Source organism: Protopterus annectens, chromosome 8.part0 (genome assembly GCF_019279795.1).
Source record: "Protopterus annectens isolate FY-2018-M chromosome 8.part0, PAN1.0, whole genome shotgun sequence".
Classification (NCBI taxonomy): Eukaryota; Metazoa; Chordata; order Ceratodontiformes; family Protopteridae; genus Protopterus; species Protopterus annectens.
In genome coordinates this window covers 1,324,232,460-1,324,259,232 of record NC_056741.1, presented here as the reverse complement: position 1 = coordinate 1,324,259,232, position 26,773 = coordinate 1,324,232,460, and the positions used below count along the sequence as shown (strand labels likewise).

At 45.1% G+C, this 26,773-nt stretch overlaps 1 protein-coding gene across 4 annotated transcripts in view; it reads left to right on the top strand.

The window, feature by feature from the left end:
- NLRX1 (NLR family member X1) overlaps positions 1-26,773 on the top strand; it is a 498,840-nt gene that overhangs the window by 302,932 nt on the left and 169,135 nt on the right. For all 4 annotated transcript variants that reach the window (XM_044080859.1, XM_044080860.1, XM_044080861.1 and 1 more), the window contains 2 exons: positions 12,602-13,986; positions 16,685-16,771. In XM_044080859.1, coding sequence (XP_043936794.1) covers positions 12,602-13,986; positions 16,685-16,771 — 1,472 coding nt within the window. The remainder of the gene's footprint in view (positions 1-12,601; positions 13,987-16,684; positions 16,772-26,773) is intronic.

The window sequence follows — 26,773 nt, the reverse complement described above, 5'->3', positions numbered from 1 at the left end:
CCACAACAGCGATTTTTTTTTTTTCCTCAGGGAAAATAAATTGCTGGGCCATTGTCAGGAATTTGCCATTTCCTCCACTGTAGTACAATCTCAGAGTTGGTATATTTAAGTAGGATAGGTGTGGGGGGCAAAACCCCCCACATCGGGAGGTGTGGGGGGCAAAGCCCCGCACTTTCTTAAGTTTAGATAAAGCCCCGCACTTTATTTTGCGTTTAGACAAAGCCCCCCACTTTATTTTGTGTTTAGATTTTTTTTTTTCGGCCGTGTTGAGGTTTTGCAGCTTTGATTATTCGTGGTCGATGTATGAGAGTTCACTCTTTTGACATTTCATCTTTATGAGATAGACCCGCAAACTGGCCCATTGATGAAATTCACCTAGTCAAAATCGGGGAAGCCACCTTAAGTAGTAAACCGGTAACAAGTGGCATACCCCAGGATCGGGCTTAGGGCCTCTGTTATTTGGGATATTAGCAGAAAAAAAGACAGAAAATCCACCCAAGGATGGCCAATCAACGAAATCCACAAGTGTTCCAATTAAAATGTAGTCCTTTAATACGAATAAAACTTCAACTTTAAAATAAAAAATAAAAAAGCTCAAAACTGTCCCTTGAAGATATCCGATAAGCGCTTTTGACTGTTGTCTTCCTCAAATCTGAGGAAGACAACAGTCGAAAGCGCTTATCGGATATCTTCAAGGGACAGTTTTGAGCTTTTTTATTTTATTTTATTTTATTTTCAAGTTGAAGTTTTATTCGTATTAAAGGACTACATTTTAATTGGAACACTTGTGGATTTTGTTGATTGGCCATCCGTGGGTGGAATTTGTCTTTTTTCTGCTAATATTGACTGTTTTTGTGACAGACCACCTTTAGCGTTTGGGAGTTATCTATTTATTTGCTGTTATTTGGGATATACTTTTCTGAGGTGCAGGCCAAAACCAATGGGCTATGGCTGACCAAGTTTGCAAATGACTGCAAGCTGGGCGCTGTCAGAAATTCCCCTAGTGATGTGGGCATCCTCTAAGAGGGTCTCACTCAAACAAATGACTGGTGCCAGAAACATGGCCTCAAGCTGAATGCCAACAAATGCATCATCATCCCCTTTGGGGAGAGTGACGTCCCCACACATTATCGCATTAATAACATCCTAAGCACGCAGTCAGTCATGAGGGATTTGGGCATCCAGGTTAATTGCAACCTGACTTTTTGACGACAGTGTTGCTTCCGTTGTATGGAAAGCTTTCTACATGGCCTACCTTATAAGGAAGGATATTTCATCCTGGGTCAAGGAGGTCGTAATATCTCTGTAGTTTTCCCTTATGAGGCCCATTATTGAGTACAACTCCCCTTTCGGCATGTACCTTGCAAGCAACATGTAGCAGCTGGAGAGACCACAGAAATTCCTCACCAGGAAAATCCAGGGCCTCAAACATCTGTCCTACACTGACAAGCTAAAAGCCCTGTCCCTCAGCTCAGTTTCATATAAACTCTTCAGAGGTGACCTCTGTCTGGGATGCAAAGCAATCTCAGACCCTGCCTTGGTGGGACTGCTGCATATCCACAAGTCAAGCTCCACTTGAGTAGCCCACACCGTGACCGCAACCTGGTCTGTGACAGCAATAGGACTTGTTGGAGGGAGAGATTTGTGTCCCAGAGACTCCCCCGTCTGTGGAATAGACTCCCTCTCCATGTCAGTCAGAGTACCTCATTATCCCTTTTTAAGTGCAACCTGGATAACTGGATGGGAAACAGAAAATATACACTTGGGATTCCACCTGTTTCCCTGTTGGACTGGGGTATCAGGTGCTGACTTGGCTAAACTCTTGGCTTGGCTTGTAAGGGCCTCAGGGCCAGTAGCCTAGTAACTTCCTATGATCTTATAAGACAAGTTACCTGTTATTTGATGGTTTGAAAAAATTCACTGCCCTTCCAAACCCAGAGAACACACCAGGCTATGCTACATTCCTGTCAGAAACGTTGTGCAACCATGTCAATGGCTGCATGGAAGGTGCTGTTACTTACCAGAAGTAAGCCCAGAACTAGCCCCAGAAAACAGACCGCCCTGGTGGCATCCTAAATTATTCAAGATATGCAACAAAAGGAAAAAAAAATATGGCAAAAATCAGGAAGGGTAATTCCCATAAAGATAAAAATTCTCTCATCAAAGTAAACAGGCAAATAAGAGGGCTAATTAGCGCAAGCAAAGTCAACTTTGAGGTTAAGCTATCCTCCCAGGTGAGAGATAACCATAAAGTGTTTTACAGTTGTGTCAGAAACCTGAAGGGCCATGTGCTGAATTGGTGGTTAATGGTGGCACATTCACCAAGCCTGGCAATATAGTGAACCTGTTAGCAGACAAATTCTGTTGCAACTTTACCTCCTCTCACCCCAACTATCCCCCGAATAATACCCTTAAACATACCTCCTCCAGCTATAATTAAGGACCACGTACTGACTGCACTCACTGAAACACAGAACAAGGCCTGAGTGGGCCTTAATAACATCCCAGGATCACTCCTGAATAGTCTAAAGTATGACTTATCAGGACCCCTGGAGTCCTTGTTTAACAATAGTCTAAAAACAGGCTTTGTGACAAGTGAATGAAGGACTGCGACAATCACCCCCTTCATAAATGGGGAGCTTCAACAGATCCTGGAAACTACAGATCCCTTAGTCTGACTAGTCTTATTTGCTAAGCCATGGAAAGAATTATCATGGAAATTATCTACAAGGACATAGGAGATCTCCAGACACTGAATTCATCCCAGTTCGGCTTTGTCAAAGGAAGTCATGCTTTCTGAATCTGGTAGACTTCTTTGAAATGGTCACTAAAGACAATGGATGAGGGGAAAATGGTGCATACTTCTACCTAGATTTGTAAGGCATTTGATACAATACCCCTCTCAGCATTGTCAACAAACTTACAGAACTACGTATAAACCCCTTTATAACACTGGATTGCTAGCTGGCTCACTGATGGGACCTAGGAGGTTAGAATTAGTAAAGTCACTACCACAAAGAGGATGGTCAACAGTGGAGTCTCCCAAGGTTCTGTGCTAGGCCCACTCCTTTTTGGCATCTACTTCTTGTATGTCAAAATTGATGTCTGAGGCCTCTGGCTAATCAAGTTTGCAAATGATTGCAGACTGAAAGCAGTTATTGAATCCCTCTAAGGCGAGAACACCCTTCAGGAATGTCTAATTCAGACAAGTGGTTGGTGCCAAAGCCATGGCTTAAAACTCAGTACAGTAAACTCTAACCGGCACCCATGGGGATTGGTAGATGCAGGATAACTGTAGTTTCTGGTTGCTTGAGAGTTACTGTTAAAAATAGGCCTGACTAATACTGTACCCTATACTATTTGTTTGGTTTGACTTGTTCTTAGCTTGGGGAGAGAGGAAATTTATTCCTATTTTCCTTTTTAAAACTCTAAAAATGAAAGGTATGATGTTATGTGGTCCTATCTCGCCTACATTCTTACCCGTGGGTTTGGAGCCGAATATCGGCTCTGACTCAGCCGATTTTACTAGCTCAAAGTCTCTCATTGGCTGGGCTAAGAGGGTATCCCATGGTGGACTGCTCCATATCCCCAGATCTCGTTTGCCGCTTGTGTAGCTCGGACGTGGTCTCGCTTGGCTGTGGCTAAGTACCTTCTTTTTGCTATTTCTCTTTGAGAAATTTGTTAGTTCATACCCAACAGCTATTTTAATAGCTATTTCTTCTTGCTGATTGCTAAATTGTGTGTGATTTCAGTGCTTGAGTGTGATAGCTGTTTTTTGGTATCCCTAACTGTTCCAGCGGGCTAGGCCCGGTTTAGTTAGAGGACCCTAGTCCCTCCCCTCTGTTGTTGGATAAACCTTTGGTGTCATTGTGTTCTTTCTGTGTAATCCTTAGAAGAACTGTTTCAGTTAGAGGTTCTTAGTGTGTGTCTAGTACTGTTTTTCTGGTATTTCTAAATTGTGTGTGAACCGTTTCAGTTAGAGTTTCTCAGAGTGTGCCTAGTACGTTTTTTTCTGGTGTTTCCAAATTGTGTGTTTTCCACCCTTTTTTGTAAGTTGTGTGTAGGTGTTTCGCTAGTGTTGATTATAAAATGTCCAAGGATCAGAAGGAGCATAAGCCTTCTGGCTTTAAAAAATGTTCCAAATGTGGATATAAAATGTCCATCACGGATGGGCACACTGTGTGTGTCTACTGCCTTGGAGCCATCCATTTACAGGAGTCATGTAGCTTTTGCCATGCGTTCAGTCCTAGGGTGCTCCAGGAGAGGAAAAATAAATTGATATTAAAGGGACTTCTGAAACCGTCTTTTGAGAAAGCTATAGACTCGGCTTCTAGTACTCAGTCAAAATCTAAAGCTTCCAAGTCTAAGAAAAGGTCTCCAGCTCCATCTGCCACCTCGGAGCCTCCGGAGAAGATTACTATTTTGGACTCTACCTCCCCGGCTCCACTGTCCTCGGGGCCATAGGAGGTATCATTGTTAACTGAATCAGCGTTGGCTCCTATTATTCTTGAACCCATTCGGAGCCGGTCACCCAGTGTGAGGCATGGTTCACCAGACAAGAGATCCCAATCTCCTTCGCTCTCCTCCAATTCCTCCAGGCTTTCTGATTTGGATGTTGATAGGGTAGTGCAGAGGCTTCTGCAGTCGCCAGTGTTGGCCAGATTGTTCTCAGCTCTGACCCACTCGGCTCTGGAGCCAGTTTATGATCGTTTCGATGATTCCTCCTCCGAGCACATCCTTTTCGTTTCGTCTGAGCCGGTATGCTCCACTCCGAGTGATGTTCCTGTGCCGGCTCCGATACTCCCTCTGGGTCTATCGGTGCCGACCTCGGCTCCGACCATGTCTGTTCCGTCCACAGGGTTCGAGACTCGGGTCTCTTCGGTCGGGCCCGAGGGGGATACTTCGGGACATCTGTCGGTTCCAAATCTCACACTCAGTGCATCGGCTCGGGGGACCCCGGTCCCGGTCGTGGCCTTGGAGGCTGGTCGGTCCTCGGACTTGGGGGGACCTGCCTTCGAGGCCATGCGGAGCGCACTGGCCAGATTGTCAGCTACATCACCCGGGTCAGTCATTCCGTCCCCCACCACCCCGGCGAGAGCTTCTGACACTCCTCTATCCATGGACAGTAGAGCGCCAGGCCCTAAGGATACCCCCACGAGCGGTCCCCAACTTTCTGAGGGTCTCCCAGTGTCCGTGCCTGAGGAGCCTCCTAGAAAGAAATTGTGCAAGAGGAAGCACATTGACTCCCAGGATGAGTCTCTCACCTCCGATACTGACTCCCAGGATGAGTCTCTCACCTCCGATACTGACCTCGAGGAATCGGAAGGGTCCCCCAAGTCTTCCTCTGATGATGTTTCCTTCTCTGATATCCTGGAGATACTGAAACAGGGGAGACTGGCCTTCCACAGCTCCTTCCGAGGAGGAGTCAGTATTCCTTAAGGCTTTTGGCGCTCAACCCTCTGCCTCCTGGGTGTCTCCACCCTTCGACGAACTTCTTGACCTCATTTGTCGAAGAGTGTGGGAAAACCCTGATTCTGTGGAGCCCGTGCCCAGGCGTCCCAACAAATTCCTGTCCGCACCCCAGGGAAAAGAGTTTTTGTCAAAAGGAGTCCCTGTAGATGCCATGGTGATGGCGGCAGCCACCCAGAAGGAAGTTGCAGAGTCTTCCTCATCGGTCCATCCTCCTAATAAGAAGTCTAGGACCATGGACCAGTACGGGAAGCGTAGCCTATCTTCAGCAACCTTCACCTTACGGTCGCTGAATTATTTGTCTCACTTCACTCGGCTCCAGAGAGATCTCCTCAAAGAGTTGGGAGATACTCTTGCGGATAACATACCTGAGGCGGTGGCTCAGACGGTTAACGCACAGGTTTCTACCCTCAACTCCATCGCTAACTCGTCCTTGCGGCTCATTTCGTATGCAGCCGAGGGAGCGAGTAGGGCAGCAAGCTCAGGGGTCGCCCTTAGAAGGCAAGCCTAGCTTCGCCTGTGTCACTTTGCGGAGGCCTTCAAGTCTTCCTTCACTGACACCCCATTTGACGGTTCCTCCTTGTTTGGGACCAAAGTGAAAGACACCTTCACCAGGTGCGAGCAAGAGGGAAAGACCCTGTCTGCTGTAGGGGTCCGTTTTTCCCTTCCTTCTAGGCCTTATCCTAAGTCTCAGCGGGGGGGATGTGGTTCAAGAAATCACAGAGGTTTTTTCCTGCCACACAAGGTGAACCCCCCTCCAGAGGCAGGGGAGGGGGGGTTACTCAGGGAGATGTCGCCCCCAGAGACAGAGGGGGCCCCCCGCAATTCCGGAAACTGTTGCTCCTTCCGTGGCTCTCCAGACTCTCATTCCTGAGGGTGTGCCCGGCTGCACTTATCCGGAGCCAGTCGTGGGGTCGAATTTCCTTATATCCGGAAGCCTGGGAGAGCATTACTCAGGACCTATGGGTATTCAGGATAATTTCCGGAGGTTGCCTCATCCCATTCTCTTCAGTACCTCCGCCAATAAGGAAAATCCCAGACGTTCTACCCAGTCAAAGGGATCAAGCAGCCACAGAGGTCTCTCAGCTGCTAGAAGAAGGAGCCATCCAACAAGTCCCCTTAGACCAAATCGGATTAGGGACTTGCTCAAGATTCTTTTTGGTGCCGAAAAGAACAGGGGACCTGAGACCCATACTAGAGCTCAGTCAACTCAACAACTACATACACAAGTCTAAGTTCCGTATGGTCACACTGCAATCTATTCTCCCATTGTTGGGAGAGGAAATATGGATGTGCTCCATCGATCTCAAGGATGCTTACTACCATGTCAAAATGGACAGAGCATCCAGGAGTCACCTACGCTTCTGGCTGGGAGCCAGTCACTTCTAGTTTCGAGCCCTGCCCTTTGGTCTCACCACAGCCCCCAGGGTGTTCAAATGTATGGCAGTGGTGACGGCTCACTTGAGACGTCAGGGATTCCAGGTGTTTCCGTACCTGAACGACTGGCTCCTTACCGCCCCCACCAGGCATCAACTAGTTCAGACCAGAGACGCTGCCATCAGTCTGGGTCACCAATTTGGCATAACAATAAACTGGGAAAAATCTGCCTTATTGCCCTCAGGAAAGGATCACAGTATTGCAACAACAAATACACATGCTGATGCCCCTGAGACAAGCGAAAGCAAGACTGGTTCTACAACTCCTAGGGACCATGACGGCAACTATCATGTGGGTCCCTCTAGCGAGATTACACATGAGACTTCTTCAATGGCTCCTCTTTGTCCAATGGTCTCTCTAAAGACTCCCACTATCTCATCCCATCTTACAGACAGGTGCAAGCAGGACCTCCGTTGTTGGCTGTGCACCAACAATTTGAACGGGGGAAAGCCCTTCGTTCCTCCTGTCCCTGTTGCCACGGTGACCACGGATGCTTCCCAGATGGGTTGGTGGGGCATTATCTCAGCAGGAGGAAGTTCTTCCTCTAGGGACTATTGCGATATACTCAGACAACATGTCAGTAGTGTGGTATCTCAACAAGCAAGGGGGAACCCGGTCTTACCCCTTATGCAGAGAGGCTATGCGAGTGTGGCATTGGGCAATAGCTTCCCAACGGTTTCTGGTGGCAATGCACATTCTGCCGAAGTCCAATGTAATAGCGGACAGGCTAAGCAGAGCGATATTTATGCCTTATGATTGGTCCCTGAATCGCCTGGTTGCAGAGTGATCAGCAGATGGGGTCAGCCTTGCTGCAACCTTTTTGCCAGCCCCCTCAATGCGAAATGCAGCAACTACTTCACGCTGATCCCCCCACAGGGGGAATCGCCCAGGGACGCTCTGGTCCACGATTGGCCCTCCGGTCTGCTTTATGCTTTCCCTCCATTTCCCCTTCTCACAAGGGTGATTCAGAAAGCGCAATCCTTGGGAAGCAGAATGATTCTGATTGCCCCACACTGGCCTCGTCAAGTATGGTTCCCCTTTCTTCAACCATACATTGTGGACACTCCTTGGATTCTGGACCCTCTGCTAGATTTACTAACACATGTTGGGACAGTTCCACCCCTCTCTGAGGACACTCCGGTTGACAGCCTGGCTACTCCACTTCCATCGCTAGTCAGACATCATAATTTTTCACCAGAAGTGGTCCATATATTATCGTCCTCTCATAAGCCATCCACTAGAAAGATTTACTCTAGCAAATGGAAAAGGTTCTCTATCTGGGCTCATACTAGAGGCAATGATCCTTACACAGCTCCAATAGATTCAGTTCTGGAGTTCTTGTCTATGCTGTCCTATCAGGGGTCCGCATCAGCCACCATCAAAGTTCAGCTGGCAGCGATATCTAATTTCCACGTAGCGAATGAACCTAGTCTTATGGCACACAGACTATGCAAAGCATTCCTTAAAGGTACCCTGTTGCTTCGTCCCCCAGTGTCCGAACCTGTCCATGCCCTGGGATCTCAGTTTTGTTCTTCAAGCCCTTACTTTACCACCATTTGAGCCTGCAGCTACCTGTGAATTAAAATTCTTAACATGGAAAACAGCATTCTTAACAGCAGTCACTTCAGCAAGGTGGGTCTCGGAAATTCAAGCCCTCTCCATCAAACCCCCATATTTGATCTTCCATAAAGATAGGGTCTCTCTTAGACCAAAACCCCTTGTTCCTTCCTAAAGTGGCTTCCGTGTTTAACATGAATCAGTCCATTGAACTGCCGGTGTTCTTCCCCCACTTTTCTAACAAGGCAGAATTTAGATTTCACCAGTTGGATGTACATAGACAGTTACGCTTCTATCCACACCGGACAAAAGATATCCGGAAATCTGACCAACTCTTTGTCTCCTTTTCGGAAAACCGATTGGGTTCTCCGGTATCCAAGGTCACGCTGTCTAGATGGATTGCCAGTTGTATCGCTTTCATCCGTTAGGCAGGAGGTAAAAATTTGCCATTTCCAGTCAAGGCACATTCTACGCGGGCTGTTTCTACATCCACAGCCTATCAAGCTAGATTGTCAATGGATGATATATGTGCTGCAGCTACTTGGGCTTCTCCTCACACCTTTGTTTCTCATTACAAATTGGACATGGTCTCCAGGGGCAGATCTTCCTTTGGCTCCACAGTTCTCAGGAGTATTTTCCTATGAGCCACCCAGGATGTAGGTGCTAGGGACGCTGTCCCACGGGTAAGAATGTAGGCGAGATAGGACCACATAACATCAAGAAGTTTTGTACTCACCATAACGTTCGATGTATGTGGTCTATCTCGCCTCACATTCTTACTTACCCTCCCACCTTCCCCCTGCCTGGAGGATTTGGAGGTTAGGTTGTCACCTGCAGAGTTCCTTTGATTCGTTATTGTTTATATGGATGTGAGATGTGTATGAAGTACATATGTTGTTGTGCAACTTGGCTCTTGTGTCTGTGATAGATAGACGCAGTCAGTAAATCACCCATATAAATCAAATATAAATCAAATTTGTGGGCTACATTTGTGTTGCATAGGTAGGCTTTTAAGGGAACTAGTGGTTGTTATCCTAGCATACATCTGTGAACCTATGGTTATAAATGTGGAGTAGGAGGAGGCGGATGGCAACTGGGTTAAGGTAGGGAAGTGAAACAAGCATGAATGTAACAAGAGAAAGTTGACCATGTTCTAGTCCCTGGGGCAGTTCTTTCCTCCAAAAACAATTGGATAATGTACAGAATGAGCATTTACTTTCAGTTGGAAACTGCTAACTGGTGAAAAAGCTTTCTGTAAGTACAAAACAGTAATAAACTTGATTGTTAGCCTTACATGTCTCACTTGACTATATTACTGCCGTTTATAGGATTTCGCACTCTGGGATAGATTTTAGTGTTTTTTTCTGTAGGAAATCCTCTACTGATCTTGCTAAGGTTACACAGTAGTAGTGCTTCTCTGTTCAGGCAGAAACGTTAAGGAGGGACAGATACAACTAGGTAGGGTTTGGTCTTCCAGCGAAGTCCACACTTTAGCGGCCTTGCCACTAACAAAATATCATCTGTGTTAGCTATGTTATCATATTGGCTTCTATAACAAGCCACATTTAAGTTGTTAGTTCCATTGTGTTTTGCAATGCAAAGTCCTTGTGAGAGAGACATAAATTTAATCCATAGAAGGGTTTTTTGATGTTGTTCAGCTAGTTATCTGGAGTGAGGAAGGGTTGACTGCTGCAAGGTCAGTTCTCTGCACACTTTCTTCTTCTGCTTGTTTTAGGTGTGCTCGGGCAATTGTTGTGGCTGTTTCCAGATAATTGGTTTAGATACTGTAAGGAGAAAAAGAAAATAATAGATAAGATTAATTTTAGCAATTAAACTAAGATTGCTGATTAGGAGAGAGAGACATACACTGAGTAACAGTATTTGACAGCTTTAGATGTTTTATGAGAAGGAGAGAGAGAAAATGGGTTAGCTCAATATTGAAGTAATTCAGGATCAAACAAAAGACTGAATATATCGCGGGCCTCCCTAAAGGCTGCTGGTATATCTTAGTTTGTGATGAGGGCAGTTAAAGGGCGAATAGGCAAGCATTTCTTTTTTTTATCATTCTGTACAGATTTTACAATTCAGTCTGTCCTAAGCAGATAGTTTCTGCTGCCATCATCAGGAATATCACTTGTTTTATTTTCAGGACTTGGTTTACTGCATATTAGGTGTAATGAAATGTAGGGATTAAGTAGACAGCAAAACAGGCAATGCTAGCTCATTTTTTACAAGGCAACAAAATGGTTGTTAGCTCACGTGCTACTTGGTCAAATATGTGCACAGAGATAAGACTGTAAAAGTTCTAAGCCTGCCAAAAATGAGGCACAGTGTTAACTGAATTATGCATTTTTCAGGCTACATTTGTTCAGCTGACAATTTCACGAGTAATGAATGATTGCTAGCACTAGTGTGAGTTTTCCTTTTAATTAAGTTACTCCTGATAGGTTCTTTTTTGTAGTTATTAATTGCACAATGAACATATCTGGCTAAATTAGATCAGTTGCCATCCTGCTGTATTTATCCTGTTTTCATTGCCATCAGCACTCCCACAATTTAGATTGTCAGACATTGCTGTCAGTAGATTGTGTCTCGTGTTTCTGTCAGATTTGTCAGTCAAAATTTACCCATAGCCTGGGGTTGTCAGTTGTTTACCTTTAAGTTAGGTTCATAGGTGATTACTTTGCTAACAACACCAAGGGGCTTTTTAAGCCTAGCCGTGCTTCCTAAATATATCTGACAAGTTTTAGTACCTTAGTATTATTTTTTAGGACTATAGGTAGTCTTGGACATGGGGCAGCACAGTGGTGCAGCAGATAGTGTTGTCGCCTCACAACAAGAGGTCCTCCTGTTCGATTCTTGGCTGGGGCGCCTTCTGTGCAGAGTCTGTATGCCCCTCCCTGTGTTTGTGTGGGTTTCCTTTGGGTGCTCCGGTTTCCTCCCACATTCCAAAGACATACTGCAAGTGGAAAGGACACTGTAAATTGGCCATAGGTGTGAGTGTGCATGCAAGTGTGTGGTGTGGAAGAACAACCATGGAAGGGCTAACCAACTGGCGGTGTAAACCTTGGCAGCAGATGATTGTCACTAGTGAAGTGACACATTTCCCAAAAATGGGAAAAAGGAATTGTGGATGGATGGATGTAGAAGTGGACATGGGCTGGGTTAGACTGTTCCAGGGAGGGGGGTACTTGACATTTAGTATCATTGAAGACTGTTTCCTAAAGTCATTGTGTTCTTTTTCTCTTCACAACATCTCATCATAGGAGCATTATGTCTTCTAAAAGACCAGCAAGCCATTATTAGAAAGAGGCTAGACAGCTCCTTTGAGAAGATAGGCTGATGAACATCTGGCATACTGCTACATCTGTGCTACATGTACATTTAGTGTTTGCGCTTGTTTCCTATAGTCTGCAAATTGCAATACGCTTTTTTATTGCAACCAAGAATAGCTGCTTTTGTTGTGGTAATTATACCACAAAGAATGCCTTTGGATGTAACAGCAAGGAGCTGCTATCATTGAGATACTACATGGGAAGACACCTTCATGTCTTGTACAGTGCAAAAAGCAAATACTGCCACTGAAAGGTATAGTGAGAAAAAAAGCACATTCCACATGTTGCAAGCCAATCTCTGTTGTGGAATACTGCATCCTGATCCTGTTTTCTTCTAGTCAGAGGTGTTTCCTGCACTCCAGAAGAATCCTTTTCAGCAGCATTGCAGAAGGGTCGGTGCCATCAGCAGTATGGCACTTGTATCACAGCTAGGAGCATACAAATTGCATAGTGAGTGTGGTAGGTGCATTCATGACTTCCTAAGGCATATTCCCTTATTACACTTGTTAGGTGCAACAGAGCTTGAGAGGTGAACTGGTTCCTGTCATGTAGACAGTCAGTGTAAGAGGCTGTAAGAGCTGTGATAAGCTCATGGCAGAGTGTCTTTTCCTACTGTGACAAGGCTAAAAGCATGAATTTCACAATAAGATCTTGGAGACATTAACCAAGTGCTTCATGATAGTAGCCTCATTAATCCTGTTTTAAGATGGTGGTGGGGAGACATTAAAGGTACTACAGAAATATTTTGTTGCTGTGAAAGTAGTAGTTCACTTTTATCATTTGTTCATCTTTTAAACATGCAGGTGAATGTACTCATCACAATGAGACCTTCAGCACTGGAGCAGATTCCTAGCACTTACATAGGCCTGTGTGCCCAGATTTATGGTTTCTCTGACACTGAGCGGCAGAAGATGTACTTCATGGACGTGTTGCAGCAGTCTGAATATGGAATTTGTGATACAGAAAATCATATGGAAATGTTGTACCGTAATTTAGAGCGACAAAATCAGTTGGCAGTGACTTGCTTTTTGCCATCCTACTGCTGGCTAATCTCTGCAATGCTGCGCTTCTTGCATTTCAGCAGTCCTTCAGTACCTCTTGGCACACTCACTGGTATGTACACTACCTTTTTGTATACAAATATTGGTGGAGAGATTCTGGACAGCTCCAGTCCAGATCAGATGTCACTTGTGCGCTATGTGGCCAAAACAGTTGGCAGGCTAGCATATGAAGGGATCAAACAGAAAAAGACATCTTTTTCAGAGGAAGACCTTCGCGAATACCTTGAGGTGGAGATGAAGACTGAACAGGAGCTGAACCAGTTGAACATTTTTAGAAGTGATGTTTTCAGTTTTTTCTTAACTCCTTGTGTCCAGCAGAGAGAAGAAAGGTTTGTTTTCAACATCCCTGCCATGCAAGAGTATTTGGCTGCGATGCACATTGTCCTAGATGAGAGACGGACCACCCTCCAACGTATTGGAAAAGATGTATCTGAAGTGATACAAAAGGCAAGTGAAGACCTTTCAGCCCTTCTCAACATCTTAGCTAAATATCTTCCTCTTCGTCTTTTCACTTTACTAAACTTGTTAAGAATGTTTCCACGGCTGTATGGGAAGCTTGGTGGTAAGTCAAAAAGCAGGATTGCACGCACAGTGGCAGTGGAGATGTTTGAAGAGGAGGAGGAACAGAATGATGATGTGTTGGATCAGATCAGTGCTAGCGTTCTTGGGGTGGAGGGCCCTGTGTCTTCCACTGGAGAGGAAAAGCATATTGAAGCATTTGAACTGTTTCCAATGTTCATGGGGGGGCTGCTGTCACAAGACAACCGGAATCTTCTGGATCATCTTGGCTGCACAATCCCCAACTTTGCAGTTCATGAAATCACAAAGGCCCTCAAGAATCATCTCATTACAAACAGTCAGAAAAAGCTGCCTTCCTCAGAACTGATGGACTTCTTTTTTTTCTTGTACGAGTTTCAGAATCCACACTTCACATGTGAGGTTGTCAAATCCTTGAAGCGTATAAATCTGTCCTCTTCCCGGATGACCTTTCTGAAATGTTTCATCTTGAGTTCTGTGCTGAGCTGCTGCAATCATGTAGTGGAAGAATTAGATATGAGCTCCTCCAATCTCACCACAGAGGCACTGAAGGCCCTGATTCCATTGCTGCGTCACTGTGTGAATGTGAAGTAAGGCCCTTTGACTTTTTTTTTTTTTTTTTTTTTTAAGAATTTTTTCATGGCTACAAGTAACCATATTTGATAAATGGCATGACTCAGATAAGTGAACTGTTTGTTTCAGAACAGCTAAAATGTTGATACAGAATGTTAATGAGTAGGTTTAAAAAGGTGACGTTGTAGTGCAGTGTTGTTTTAGTGCCCTGAATCAGGAAGTTGACTGTTGCTGTAGAAGGTCTATATGCAGCAGGTATGTTGTGGGAGGGTGGCTTCAAGAAGGGACAGCAGTGTGTGTGTGTTGCCACAGCAGCAGCCATGGTAGGAAACAAAATTCCCACCTCCACACTAACATACTACACATGTATACACATCGGGAAAGAAGGAAAGTATGCGCAGTTCTTTCTGCAGGACCCTTGGACTTTGCATACTTCTATTACAAGCATGACCAGCCAGCACCCTTGTATCTGTGCCTTGTATGAAACCACTGATAGTTACAATACCTGCAACAGTGGCCATCTGTTAAGATGTGTGTGAATCCCCTCCAGGCAATACTGAGTTGTGCAGAAAAGTTCTTTCCTGCATGCTCTTACTGCAAAGATTATATGAGGCAACTACATTCAGTTCAGTGAATAAAAACTATCTCTGTTTCTACTGGATTGCACTCTTTCACCGCAGAAATTGACCCCACTATCTGGGTATCGTTTATGCTTAAAAGGATCCCCTGCTGCAGTTTAATGGAATACTTCTGTATCATCTTCTGCCTGTCCTCACTCTTTACCCTTTAGTTTAAAGAATCATTATGCTTTCTGTCCAAAAATTGGAAGCTTTCTAACATTTCCCCTGTACTAACACTTAAAGAATGTGACTCAGTATCTTGAATTGATCCTTTAGCTTTGGCCACTTATCAGAAATCATGTTGAGTGTCTAGTACTGTTCTGCCATCAACCTACCATACCCTTCCTTGGGGGGGGGGGTTCTTAATATGTTCATAAAGGATAATTAGAAGGAATTAGCATACATCCTTCCTTTTGCCCCCCCCCCCCCCCATACAGTTCTCTGACACCCATCATCTACTTTGTTTCCGTCTGCCTTCTTTTTTTTTTTTTTTTTTTTTAACCAGCAAGATTATTTTGTGAATCAAAGGTGATGACCCAGATACTGTGTTTACAAGATAGTATGCATGGCTTTGTAGCCATCATGTTATGGTGTTGACCTCTTGTAGTTTCCTTTATGGAACCATGCCATTCTTGGCACTGAATAGTTTTATGTATTAAGCTATAGCCATAGCTTTTCTAGTGCCAGTGTTTTGCTACATAACTCAATGGTGTATGCGGGGATAGACGTTTTGTACCTTTGCCACTTTAATTTATAACATAACTAGAAATTTTGTGCCAGAAGCTGTAGCCATTGAGTTATTAAGTTGGTTGAGGTTTGTTGTTGCTGCGTGTTGCATAGGAATGAGCCATAGAAAATGAGTAGTGGTCTGTTCCGTTAGACTCAGCTTCGCTGTGGAACTGCCATTTCTCTTCCTTGCCCCCCATCTTCCACCAGTCCCAAGATTCCCTGCATCTCTGTGTTGATTTGTGTTCTACCAGTCTTTCTGGCAACTTGCTTTAGGGTCTCATCACCCTCTGAACATTAATACATATGTAGATAAAATGCTTTCTTCATTCAGATCTGAATGCTTGTTACTTCTATGTTCCCCCTCCCTTCCTGCTTAACTGTTTCTCACCTGTTACTCATGGTACATTTAGTTCATGTCATGCCCTATTGCTGAAGTGTATTTGCCAAGTTCTTTCAGCTTTTCTTCTTGCCCCATACCACTACAAAATTTCCAGCCTTTCCTGTTGATAGCTGTCTGTAGATTTTTCCTAATTCTGTATTCCCTGTTAATTATTAATTTTCTAAATCACGTTCACATTCCCCGAGATGCGTTCCTGCCCATTTGTTGTGCTACTGTGTACCACTGCCAAGTCACTACCTTTGTACTTCATTTTGCCATGGACATCCTGCCCTAAATTCTTCTGTATTGTGCTGAAGAGAGTTGGCCTTCCTTGGATGGTCCTTACATGCTTGATAGAACTTGTCTGAGTTGATATCTGTTTTGTTTCATCACTGGATAAAGCAATGTTGCATTGCTGGTTAAAGTAAGTTTGTTGCATTAGTAAGTGGTATATATTCACAGATTACAGGCCAGTTAGTATCTTCTTATCCTCTGCATGTATGTTGGAAATCCTCGCATACTGAACATATAACCCTTTTCAGAAGTCAGTCAGGCACTAGTCTTGGCTTGTTTTCTTTTTGTCCTTCCATTAGGAAAGGGCCGTTGTCTTGAAATGCTTGCTGATGCTTTCCTTTTCAGTTGGCTTTCTAATACGCCAATAATAATAATAATAATGCGTACGTTCTAGTACCCTCTTTCATCATGAGTTTCTGCCACTATGAAGAACACTTTGTCTCTTTGACAAGAGCTCAGCTGTTCTGCAGACATTTACTAGCTTATTGCTTTGAAAATTGAGTGTACGGGGTAGAAGTGAAGGTATTAATGGTTTATAAGAAGAGAATTAAACCACAAAAAACGTGCATATTGTACCACGCTTATTTGAACCTTTGTTTCAGAAATTAATAAATACTTAATGTGTAGGGAATCTGAATGCGTACTAGCTTCAAACCTTGTAGGTTTCCTCCTCATATTCTAATTCTGTTTCAGTTTGCAGAGGAATACCCTAGGTCCCGAAGCCTGTGTGGAGTTTAAGCGCCTGCTGCTGGACAAGGAGTGCACTATTAAGACCCTAAGGTGAGAATTTGGTATTTTGTGTAAAAAAAAAAAAGAAAAAATTCCTTTCTGAAAAGTCTAATCCATAGAATAACTTGATGTAGCATTGTAAAGGCTTAGTACATCAGTTCCTTGTCACTGGATGACATGGTATAGTTAGCATACTGAATTAACAGAGCAAGAGTGTCCCCTCCTCTTTTGCATTGTTACAGCATATTTATATTGCTGAGCAGGTAGTGGAGTTAAGCAGTGGAATCTTGTTACTCTGAAGGCTGGACTAAAATAAAGGCAGTTACAGGATAGCAGTATGTCCTGACAATAGGCCCTGCAGATGTGCCAGAAGATTGTTCCATACAGGTATACGACACTGCCATGTGTGATGGTACTTGGTACTTATTTATGTATGGGGTAGAATACAGTTTGGAAAGAATCTGCTTTGGTGTGGTGACGAACCTTCACTGAGCGGAATTTTATCAATGTTGCATGCTACTGCAAGAAAGAACAGTGATAACATTTTAAACAACATATTACCTTAGTCATACATTTGTTTTATTTGCAGCCAGAAGTACTGTGATCTTTTCACTGCAAATGTGTTTTGTTGCCCTTTGACCAGTCTGAAAAATGGAACTGTGGGTTTTTAACTGTACAACATCAAAAGTATTAAATATCCAAGGAGGACTTCTAGTTGGTGTGAAAGGAGTGGTCTGAATATGTTGAACACAGAGCTGCTGCATTCCCAGCCTTCTTCCGTGGGATCAAAGCAGTAGTAAGCATCTTGGGAAATGACACTAAGTGAAGTTTCAGGTACTCCAGTCCGATCCTTTCCAGGTTAGAGTTACAGCTACTGAGGCAGGAGAGGACCAGTGACTTCTAGGAATGGTTAGAATCATGCATCATTGCACCAGCACTGACCTATCCCAGGTGGAGTCATTGTCGGTAGTAATGCAGAAGTTCTGCTTATGCAGATAGCTCAAAGCAAGAAGAGTTCCCACAAATAATGATGTAGCAGAACTTGTAGCTACTAGTTTGCCCACAGGAATCACTGTAAATGTCCTTCTGTTCACTTGCTGCAGTATTCTTAACCTGAGGGCTCTCCTGCCTGAAGGTGACCCGACATCGGCCAGTATACAAAAGTCTTATACTACTGTAGGGTACATGAGACATCACATGTAGGCTGTTGTCGGACGTAGGTCATAAAAGTGACATACACACGTACCATCCTCAGAATTTTTCTGCCACCAGTCAGAACGCTGTTCCAACTGTCGGTCTGATTGTTTCAACGTTTCCGACTTCAGCCTTTTGCCATATAAGTGCCCCGTTGGGGAATATTTTCTCCTACTACTGGTTTAGCTATGTCATCCAAGAAGGGCAAATGTCAGTTTGGAAGACAAATTCCACATAAGGACAGCCATTCTTAGTGATGTCCTTCAAGGATGCATCTGCAGTCCTTACAAATGGGTTGTCCTGTCGTCAGGCAGCCCTTCGGTCGGCCGGATTCCAAAGTCTGGGTCTGGCCTCGGCTGGTGTCGCACTTCCCCCGACGTCATAGCTGCAGTTATTCGGGTATAAAGGCATCAGCCAACGCCATTTTCCTCAGTCTTTCTTGCCGCGTGGCGCCCGAAGCAGAAGCTGTTCGCAAGTGCCGGTCGGTCAGAACCAGAGATTACTACTACAAGTACCGAAGACTTCTAAAAAGCTAAGTACCCCGTTGGGGACTCTTTCTTGCCTCAGCCGATGTCAGAAAAAGTGAATAACTGTTTAAATTGTGGGAAACAAATACCTCATAAAGATTTCCACTCTTACTGCTTACCTTGCTTATGCCCAGACCACGACGTAGCAGCTTGTCTAGCCTGTGCTTTTTTCAACCGACGAACGCTTAGATGTCGGTCTGAATTTGCTGAAGAGTTTTTCGGCTCCGCTTTTGCTTACATTATGCCATCGGATGCTCCGACTACGCAAATTTCTAAAAAACGCAAGGAAAAGGACCGACACTCGCGGTCCGCGGTTTCGGCCGAAACCGCGGTTAAGCCAACCGCAAGTGTTTCGGCTGAAACCGAGTCCACGGTTCTTCCTTCGGCCGAAAGCTTGCCACTTACCGAGGCCTCATCCAGCTTGGCTGAATCTGCTACTGAAATCCCACCTGCTCCTGCAGGTTCACAGGATTTATCAGATACTATCCCTTTGGATATTTCTACCCCTGCACGTGGAGCTGCTAGGCCTCCTGCATCCATGTCGATTAAGGCCTTTGCCAGGGCTAAAGCAGCAAAAACTACCAAAACTGTGCCTGCTAAGACCCCCTCTCACAGGCCCAGTTCTAGTTCACAAATGCTTAGTCTAGCAGAGGATCTCATCTCTTTGATCCGGGGATCCCAACCACATCCAGACAGGGCCTCTCACCCACCTCCAGAGAAGAGGACTAGAGGGGAGCCCCCTGAGCCAGTTTCTTCAGATGGCTCCTCTGATGAATCAGATAATTCAGACCCTCCAGAGGCCCCCTTTTTCTCCTTATGAGGACTCTGATGCAGAAGAGTCCATTCCTTCTGCCTCTCCGCCTGAGGAATTTTCTTTTGGGGAAACCTTGCATGCTATGAGGGAACAATTTCAATGGCAGGGCCAGGATTTTTCAGACTCTAGGAAAAGGCTTAGAACCTTTTTGCATTTGCCACAGCATAGGCCTTTAGCCATTCCTCCAGTACTTACTGTTGTGGATGATGCTTTTAATGATTCTTGTACTGCTCCTGATTCTCTTCCTCCGGCCCCTGCTAAGCCCGATAGGTACTACAGGGTTCCGGACACACATTATCATTTGTATAAGGCCCCTTTTGCAGATCCCGAAACTATCTCCCAGGGACCCAAGGCTGTAGCAGCTACCTCTACCAAAAACCCCCTCCCCTCTGAAAGGGAATCTAGGGCCTTAGAGAGATGGGGTAAAAAAGTTTACACTTCTGCTACTCTTTCAGCTAGAGCCTTGAACTGTCAATTCCACATGATTCAGTTTCAGGAATTTGTTAGACCAGTTAACTAAAAAACTGTCCTCGGATGAGCCATTAGACAAAAAATCTGTACAGGAAATGGTACATAACATTCAGCAGGTCAGTAATCATTCCTTAAAATGCGGCTATGATGCACTGGAGGCTTCCTTTAGATCAGCCATGACTGGCACAGTGATCAGAAGACATGCATGGTTAAAAGAACAGTCCTTACCAGACCATGTTAAATCAAAGCTCCTAGATGCTCCCATGGATAAGCTCAATTTGTCTGGCTCCCCTGCACAGCAGGTGCTGAAGAAGGTGGAAGAGAAAGCAAAATCTGTCCAGACAGTCAAGGATTTCTTGCAGGTCCAGCCTCCAAGGTTTAGCAGGAACTGGCCTTCCAAGAATTGGTCCTTTCCAGACACCTCCAGAGCTCAGAGGCAGGAATAGGCGCTCAAGAGGCAGGGGTCAATCCAGAGGTGCCTACAGGGGACGTCAGTGGCAGGCTAACAACCAGCGAGGTACAGCCACAGATCCAGCCACCACCACCACTTCCACAGGACAATCACAGTGACTTGGCTCTGGCACCGCCTACCAGGGAACAACTAGAGGCACCCTTAGGCGGGAAGCTAGCCTTATTTTCAGTAAACTGGCATTACATCACAGGAGACAAATGGATTTTACAGACAATAGACCAAGGTTACAGGTTTCACTTCCATACTCTACCAAGGAAGAGAGGAATGCCAAACCTACCTACAAATCAGAAGACAGAAGCTCTAGAACAAATAACTCACTTACTAAGGATGAGAGCTGTAGAAAGGGTACCATCTATGGAACAAGGGCAAGGATTTTACTCCAGACTTTTCCTGGTACCAAGAAAAGAAAACCAATGGAGGCCTATTCTCGACCTGTCCGCTTTAAACACATACCTCATTGTTCCAAAATTCAAAATGCTGACCCTACAGCAGCTTCTTCCCATGCTGGGCAAGGAGTCTTGGCTGGTAACTCTAGATCTCAAGGAGGCATACCTGCACGTCCCCATACGACCAAATTGCAGAAGATACCTCAGATTTCTTGCAGGATCAGAGCATTATCAATTCTCAGCATTGCCCTTTGGCTTATCTACTGCCCAGAGTATTCACGAAATGCCTGGCATCAGTAATTGCTCATTGCAGGCTTCAGGAATTCAAATTTACCCTTACCTGGACGACTGCCTGTTACAAGCGGACAACAAAATCAAATTAACAAAAGATTTGCAAAGGGTCATTCATCTACTACAAGCCCTGGGATACACAGTGAATATAAAAAGGTCAAGGCTGATACCATCCCAAAGGATAACCTTCTTGGGTGCAGATCTGGACACATCAAAACAAATGGCATTCCTGACAGTAGAAAAACAGGAGCAACTCCCTTTCTACTTCATGGCATTAACAAACCAGAACCAGCTAACAGCAAGAAAAGTCCTGCAAGCTCTCGGTTACATGGCATCCTGCATAATATTGATTCCACATGCCAGACTACATATGAGAAAGTTACAGTGGTACCTAAGGAATTTATGGTCTCAGCACAAGCACAGCCTAGAAACCGAAATTCCAATAATTCCATGCCTGAAGCAAGAATTCCAATGGTGGGCTCAGGCCTGTCAAACCAACAAGGGACTGCCCTTCCACAGCACTCAACCAAGTCAGACCATCACAACAGATGCTTCAGACCTCGGTTGGGGGGCACACATGCTGGACAAGTGCATACAAGGCTTATGGACTCAAGACCAGCTGCACCTACACATAAATCAAAAGGAAATGCTGGCAGTAAAACTGGCAATTCAGGCATTCAGACCATTTCTTCGACAGGGTCAACTGCTGATAAGGACAGACAACACCACAGTTATGTGGTACATCAACAAACAGGGAGGCACACATTCATACCCTCTATGCCGGATGGCAATGGAACTCTGGAATGTGGCACTGAGCTTCAACATTCAGTTACAAGCAATTTTTGTACCAGGAAAAGAAAATATACTAGCAGACATCCTAAGCAGAACTGCCACGGATGCCCACGAATGGATGCTGCATCCGGACATCTTCAAAACCATTACAAGGAAATGGGGACTACCAGAAATAGACTTATTTGCATCCCCACACAATCACCAACTGAAAAAATTCTGCACAAGGACGTACCACCCACTTGCTTGGAAAGTGGACTCCCTTTCTTTCAGTTGGACAAACCTGACAGCATATGCATTCCCACCACTTCCTTTGATGCACAAGGTGCTATTGAAGATCAAAGAAGACCGTCCAAGGATCATTCTGATAGCTCCAGACTGGCCAAGGCAACATTGGTACCCATTACTGAGGAGTATGTCTCAGGAACAAATATGGCCTCTGCCCCTAGTTCCCTTGCTGTTAACACAGAACAACTTCAAAACCCTGCATCCAAACCTGAAAACACTGCAGCTGGCTGCCTGGAACATTGCATAAGACCAAATAACCCAGATTTATCTCAAAGGGTTAAAGACATTATCTTGGAGGCTCGCAGACCCTCAACGAGAAAAAATTATTCAGCAAAATGGAAAAGATATCTCATTTGGAGTACAGCAAAAGGAGAGAATGTGTCACTGATAAACATAGCTAACATCCTGGAATACTTGGCAGAGCTCTTCCACAACGGCCTGTCCTATTCTTCCATTAAGATTCATGCATCAGCCATTTCAGCAGAATATAACTTGGATCCTCCAGTCTTCTCACATCCTCTGCTCAGGCAGTTTCTGAGAGGAATTAAAAATGTAAAACCACCTAGAAAGCCACCATTGCCAGCATGGGACTTGAACTTTGTGCTAGAAAAGTTGACACTACCTCCTTTTGAACCAGCAGCAACAGCAGAATTACAATACTTGTCATGGAAAACTGCTTTCCTGCTTGCAATCACTTCAGCAAGAAGGGTATCTGAGCTACAGGCATTAATGGCAGTACAGCCCTTCCTGATCTTCCATCAAGATAGAGTGTCCATGACAACTAATCCTACTTTTATGCCAAAGGTGGTCTCCAGGGTATCTTTAAATCAAGCTATCCACCTACCTACATTCTTCCCCAACCCACAGAACAGGGGAGAAAGAATGTTGCATACCTTGGATGTACATAGACAATTACGTTACTACCTGGACAGGACCAAGAGCAACAGAAAAACTGACCAGCTACTGGTAGCATATGCAACAGGAATGGAAGGAAAAGCAATTTCAAAACAGACAATCTCTAAGTGGATAGGAAATTGCATTAGATTTTGTTACTCCTACCATGGGAAGAAAACTCCAGAAAACATCAGGCCTCACTCTACAAGGGCTACAGCCACTACCACAGCTTTTTTACGAGGAGTGGCTACCAAAGTCATTTTAGAGGCTGCTACTTGGAGCTCCGTGCATACATTTGCCAAGCATTATAATTTACCTTTATACTCCAGATCCCGAGCAGGTTTTGCCACTGCTGTTTTGCAAGGGATCTTAACTACACCATAATCTTATTTCTCCTCCTCCCCCAGTTTGGCTATGGTATTCTACCCATTTGTAAGGACTGCAGATGCATCCTTGAAGGACATAGTACAGTTTTGTACCTACCATAAATGTAGATATCCGATAGGCATGCATCTGCAATCAGGATTACCCACCCTCCTTCCCCTCTGTGGTACTCCTAGGGTATTTGCCCATCTTGTAGCTAGCTGGGGGAATCTATTATGGTGTATTTGTTTGTAAATATGTACATACATGCTTATTTTTTGTTTGCTCTCTACTGTTTGGAACCATTTGCATTTATCCAAATTTAGCCTTCCTAGAGGGCACCTGGCATCTGGGGCAAGAAACACTGAGGAAAATGGCGTTGGCTGATGCCTTTATACCCGAATAACTGCAGCTATGACGTCGGGGGAAGTGCGACACCAGCCGAGGCCAGACCCAGACTTTGGAATCCGGCCGACCGAAGGGCTGCCTGACGACAGGACAACCCATTTGTAAGGACTGCAGATGCATGCCTATCGGACATCTACATTTATGGTAGGTACAAAACTGTACTTTTCTTTTGTTTAGGCTGTAACCACAACCACACGTCCTGTAGCATTTAACAGTCATTCGTTCCAAAGACCCTTAGAGGCAGGCTTTCATCTCTTGCTATATATTTAGAGAGCCAACAGCTTAAGTTGCTAGGTAAGCATATGGTGGGTACCTCTGGGTCGACGCCGAGATGGTGAAGCACAAGGCCAAGAAACCTCAGCCTGCGGCTTCCACTGCACCTCCACTGTCAAATGTTTCTCCTGTGGTGCTTGTCAACCCGGAGGTTCGTCCGACTTCAGGCTTCAGGATGTCATGGAGGAACATAGGTTTGAATGTATGGGAGGGTCTTGGGGAGGTACTTCGCACTCAAGCAAGAGAAAAGATACAGTCAGAAACATTTGAATTTAAGCCGCCTTCTGGTCCTCTGACGTTGCATAGGATCATCTCTACTGCAATGAAAAAAAAGCCTAAGCATTAAAGGTTCCTACCTTTAGAATATTGACACTCCAACCTCTCTTCCCCTTTATCCTTCCTCAAGGAGTCATGGCATCTGTAGATATAAAAAATGCAGAACTTCACATCCCCATGTTCAGGAAATTCTAATGTTTTTCAGTGGGTTCCTGGCATTTTCAATTCTCTGCCTTGCCCTTTGGTCTTTCTACAGCACCAAGGGTATTCACGAAATGCCTGGCTCCAGTGATTGCACACTGCAGACTTTTGCACATCTGGATTTTTGCATAGCTGGACAACCTACTCTTACAGGCCCCAATGTCCTAGACTCTTCTACAAAACCTGGAGACCACCATTTCCCTTCTCTGAAAACTAGGATCCACCGTCAACTACTGGAAGTCAGTCCTCACGCTATCACAGGGCTACATTTTTCTGGGTTGCCGAATCCAGACAGACATTTTGAGAGTGTCACTTCCACCTCAGAAGGTGCAGGCCCTTCTTTCACGTCCTTCTCACCTTGACTCGCATCACGGCCAGGGAGTTCCTCAGGGTGCTGGGATTCATGGCCTCGACCATTCTTCTGGTTCTGATGGCAAAACTCCACATGAGAAAATTCCAGTGATTCCTCAGATCACTGTGGACACAACATTTTTACCCGCTAGAATACCAAGATGTCCTTCAAGGATGCATCTGCAGTCTTTACAAATGGGTTGTCCTGTCGTCAGGCAGCCCTTCGGTCGGCCGGATTCCAAAGTCTGGGTCTGGCTTCGTTTGGTGTCGCACTTCACCCGACGTCATTGCGGCAGTTATTCGGGTATAAAGGCATCAGCCGACGCCATTTTCCTCAGTCTTTCTTGCCGCGTGGCGCCCGAAGCAGAAGCTGTTCGCAAGTGCCGGTCGGTCAGATCCAGAGATTACTACTACCGAATACTACTTCGAAGACTTCTATAAAGCTAAGTACCCCGTTGGGGACTCTTTCTTGCCTCAGCCGATGTCAGAGAAAGTTAATAACTGTTTATCTTGTGGGAAACAAATACCTCATAAAGATTTCCACTCCTATTGCATACATTGTTTAGGCCCAGACCACGACGTAGCAGCTTGTCTAGCTTGTGCTTCTTTTAACCGACGGACGCTTAGACGTCGGTCGGACTTTGCTGAACAGATTTTCGGCTCCGATTTTGCCTACATTATGCCGTCAGATCCTCCGACTACGCAAATTACCAAAAAACGCAAAGAAAAGGACTGACACTTGCAGTTTCGGCCGAAACCGCGGTTAAGCAAACCAAGCGGTGCTTTCTTCAGCCGATAACATGCCTTCTACCGAGGCCTCTTCTAACCTGGTAGAAACGGCTTCTGAAATCCAACCTTCTGTTGCGGTTTCACAGGATTTATCAGACACCATTCCCCTGGATGTTTCAACCCCTGCACGTGGAGCTGCTAGGCCTCCTCCAGCTATGTCTATTAAGGCCTTTGCCAGGGCTAAAGCAGCCAAAGCATCAAAACCTGTGCCTGCCAAGCCCCCTTCTCACAGGCCCAGCACCAGCTCCCACATGCTTTCTTTGGCTGAGGATCTCATCTCTTTAATTCGTGGAGCCCAGCCTCATCCAGACAGGGCCTCTCTCCCTCCTCCAGAAATGAGGCCTAGAGCAGAGCCCCCTGAGCCAGTATCCACAGATGATTCCTCTGATGACTCAGAACATACAGACCCTCCTGAGGCTTCTTATTCTCCTTACGAAGACTCTGATGCTGAGGAGTCCATCCCTTCAGCCTCTCCTCCTGAGGAATTTTCCTTTGGGGAAACCTTGCATGCTATGAGGGAACAATTTCAGTGGCAGGGCCAAGATTTCTCAGACTCTAGAAAAAGGCTTAGGACCTTTCTACATTTGCCACAGCATAGGCCTTTAGCTATACCTCCAGTTCTTTCTGTTGTTGATGATGCATTTAATGATGCTTGCACTGCTCCTGATTCTTTACCTCCGGCTCCTGCTAAGCCCGATAGGTACTACAGGGTCCCGGAGCCTTAGCCCGATAGGTACTACAGGGTCCCGGAGCCTTAGCCCGATAGGTACTACAGGGTCCCGGACACTCATCACCACTTATATAAGGCTCCTTTTGCAGATCCAGAGACTATCTCCCAGGGTCCTAAAGCTGTAGCCGCTACTTCTTCTAAAAACCCCCTCCCCTCTGAAAGGGAATCCAGGTCCTTAGAGAGATGGGGTAAAAAAGTTTACACCTCTGCTACTTTGTCAGCTAGAGCTTTGAACTGCCAATTTCATATGATTCAATATCAAGAGTTTATGCTTGACCAGTTGACTAAAAAGCTGTCCTCTGAAGAATCTTTAGATAAAAGTATGTTCAAGAAATGGTACATAACATACAGCAGGTTAGTAACCATTCTTTAAAATGTGGCTATGATGCACTGGAGGCTTCCTTTAGATCAGCCATGACTGGCACAGTTATCAGGAGGCATGCATGGTTGAAAGAACAGGCATTACCAGACCATGTCAAATCTAAGCTTTTGGGTGCACCTATGGACAAGGTCAATTTATTTGGTTCCCCTGCACA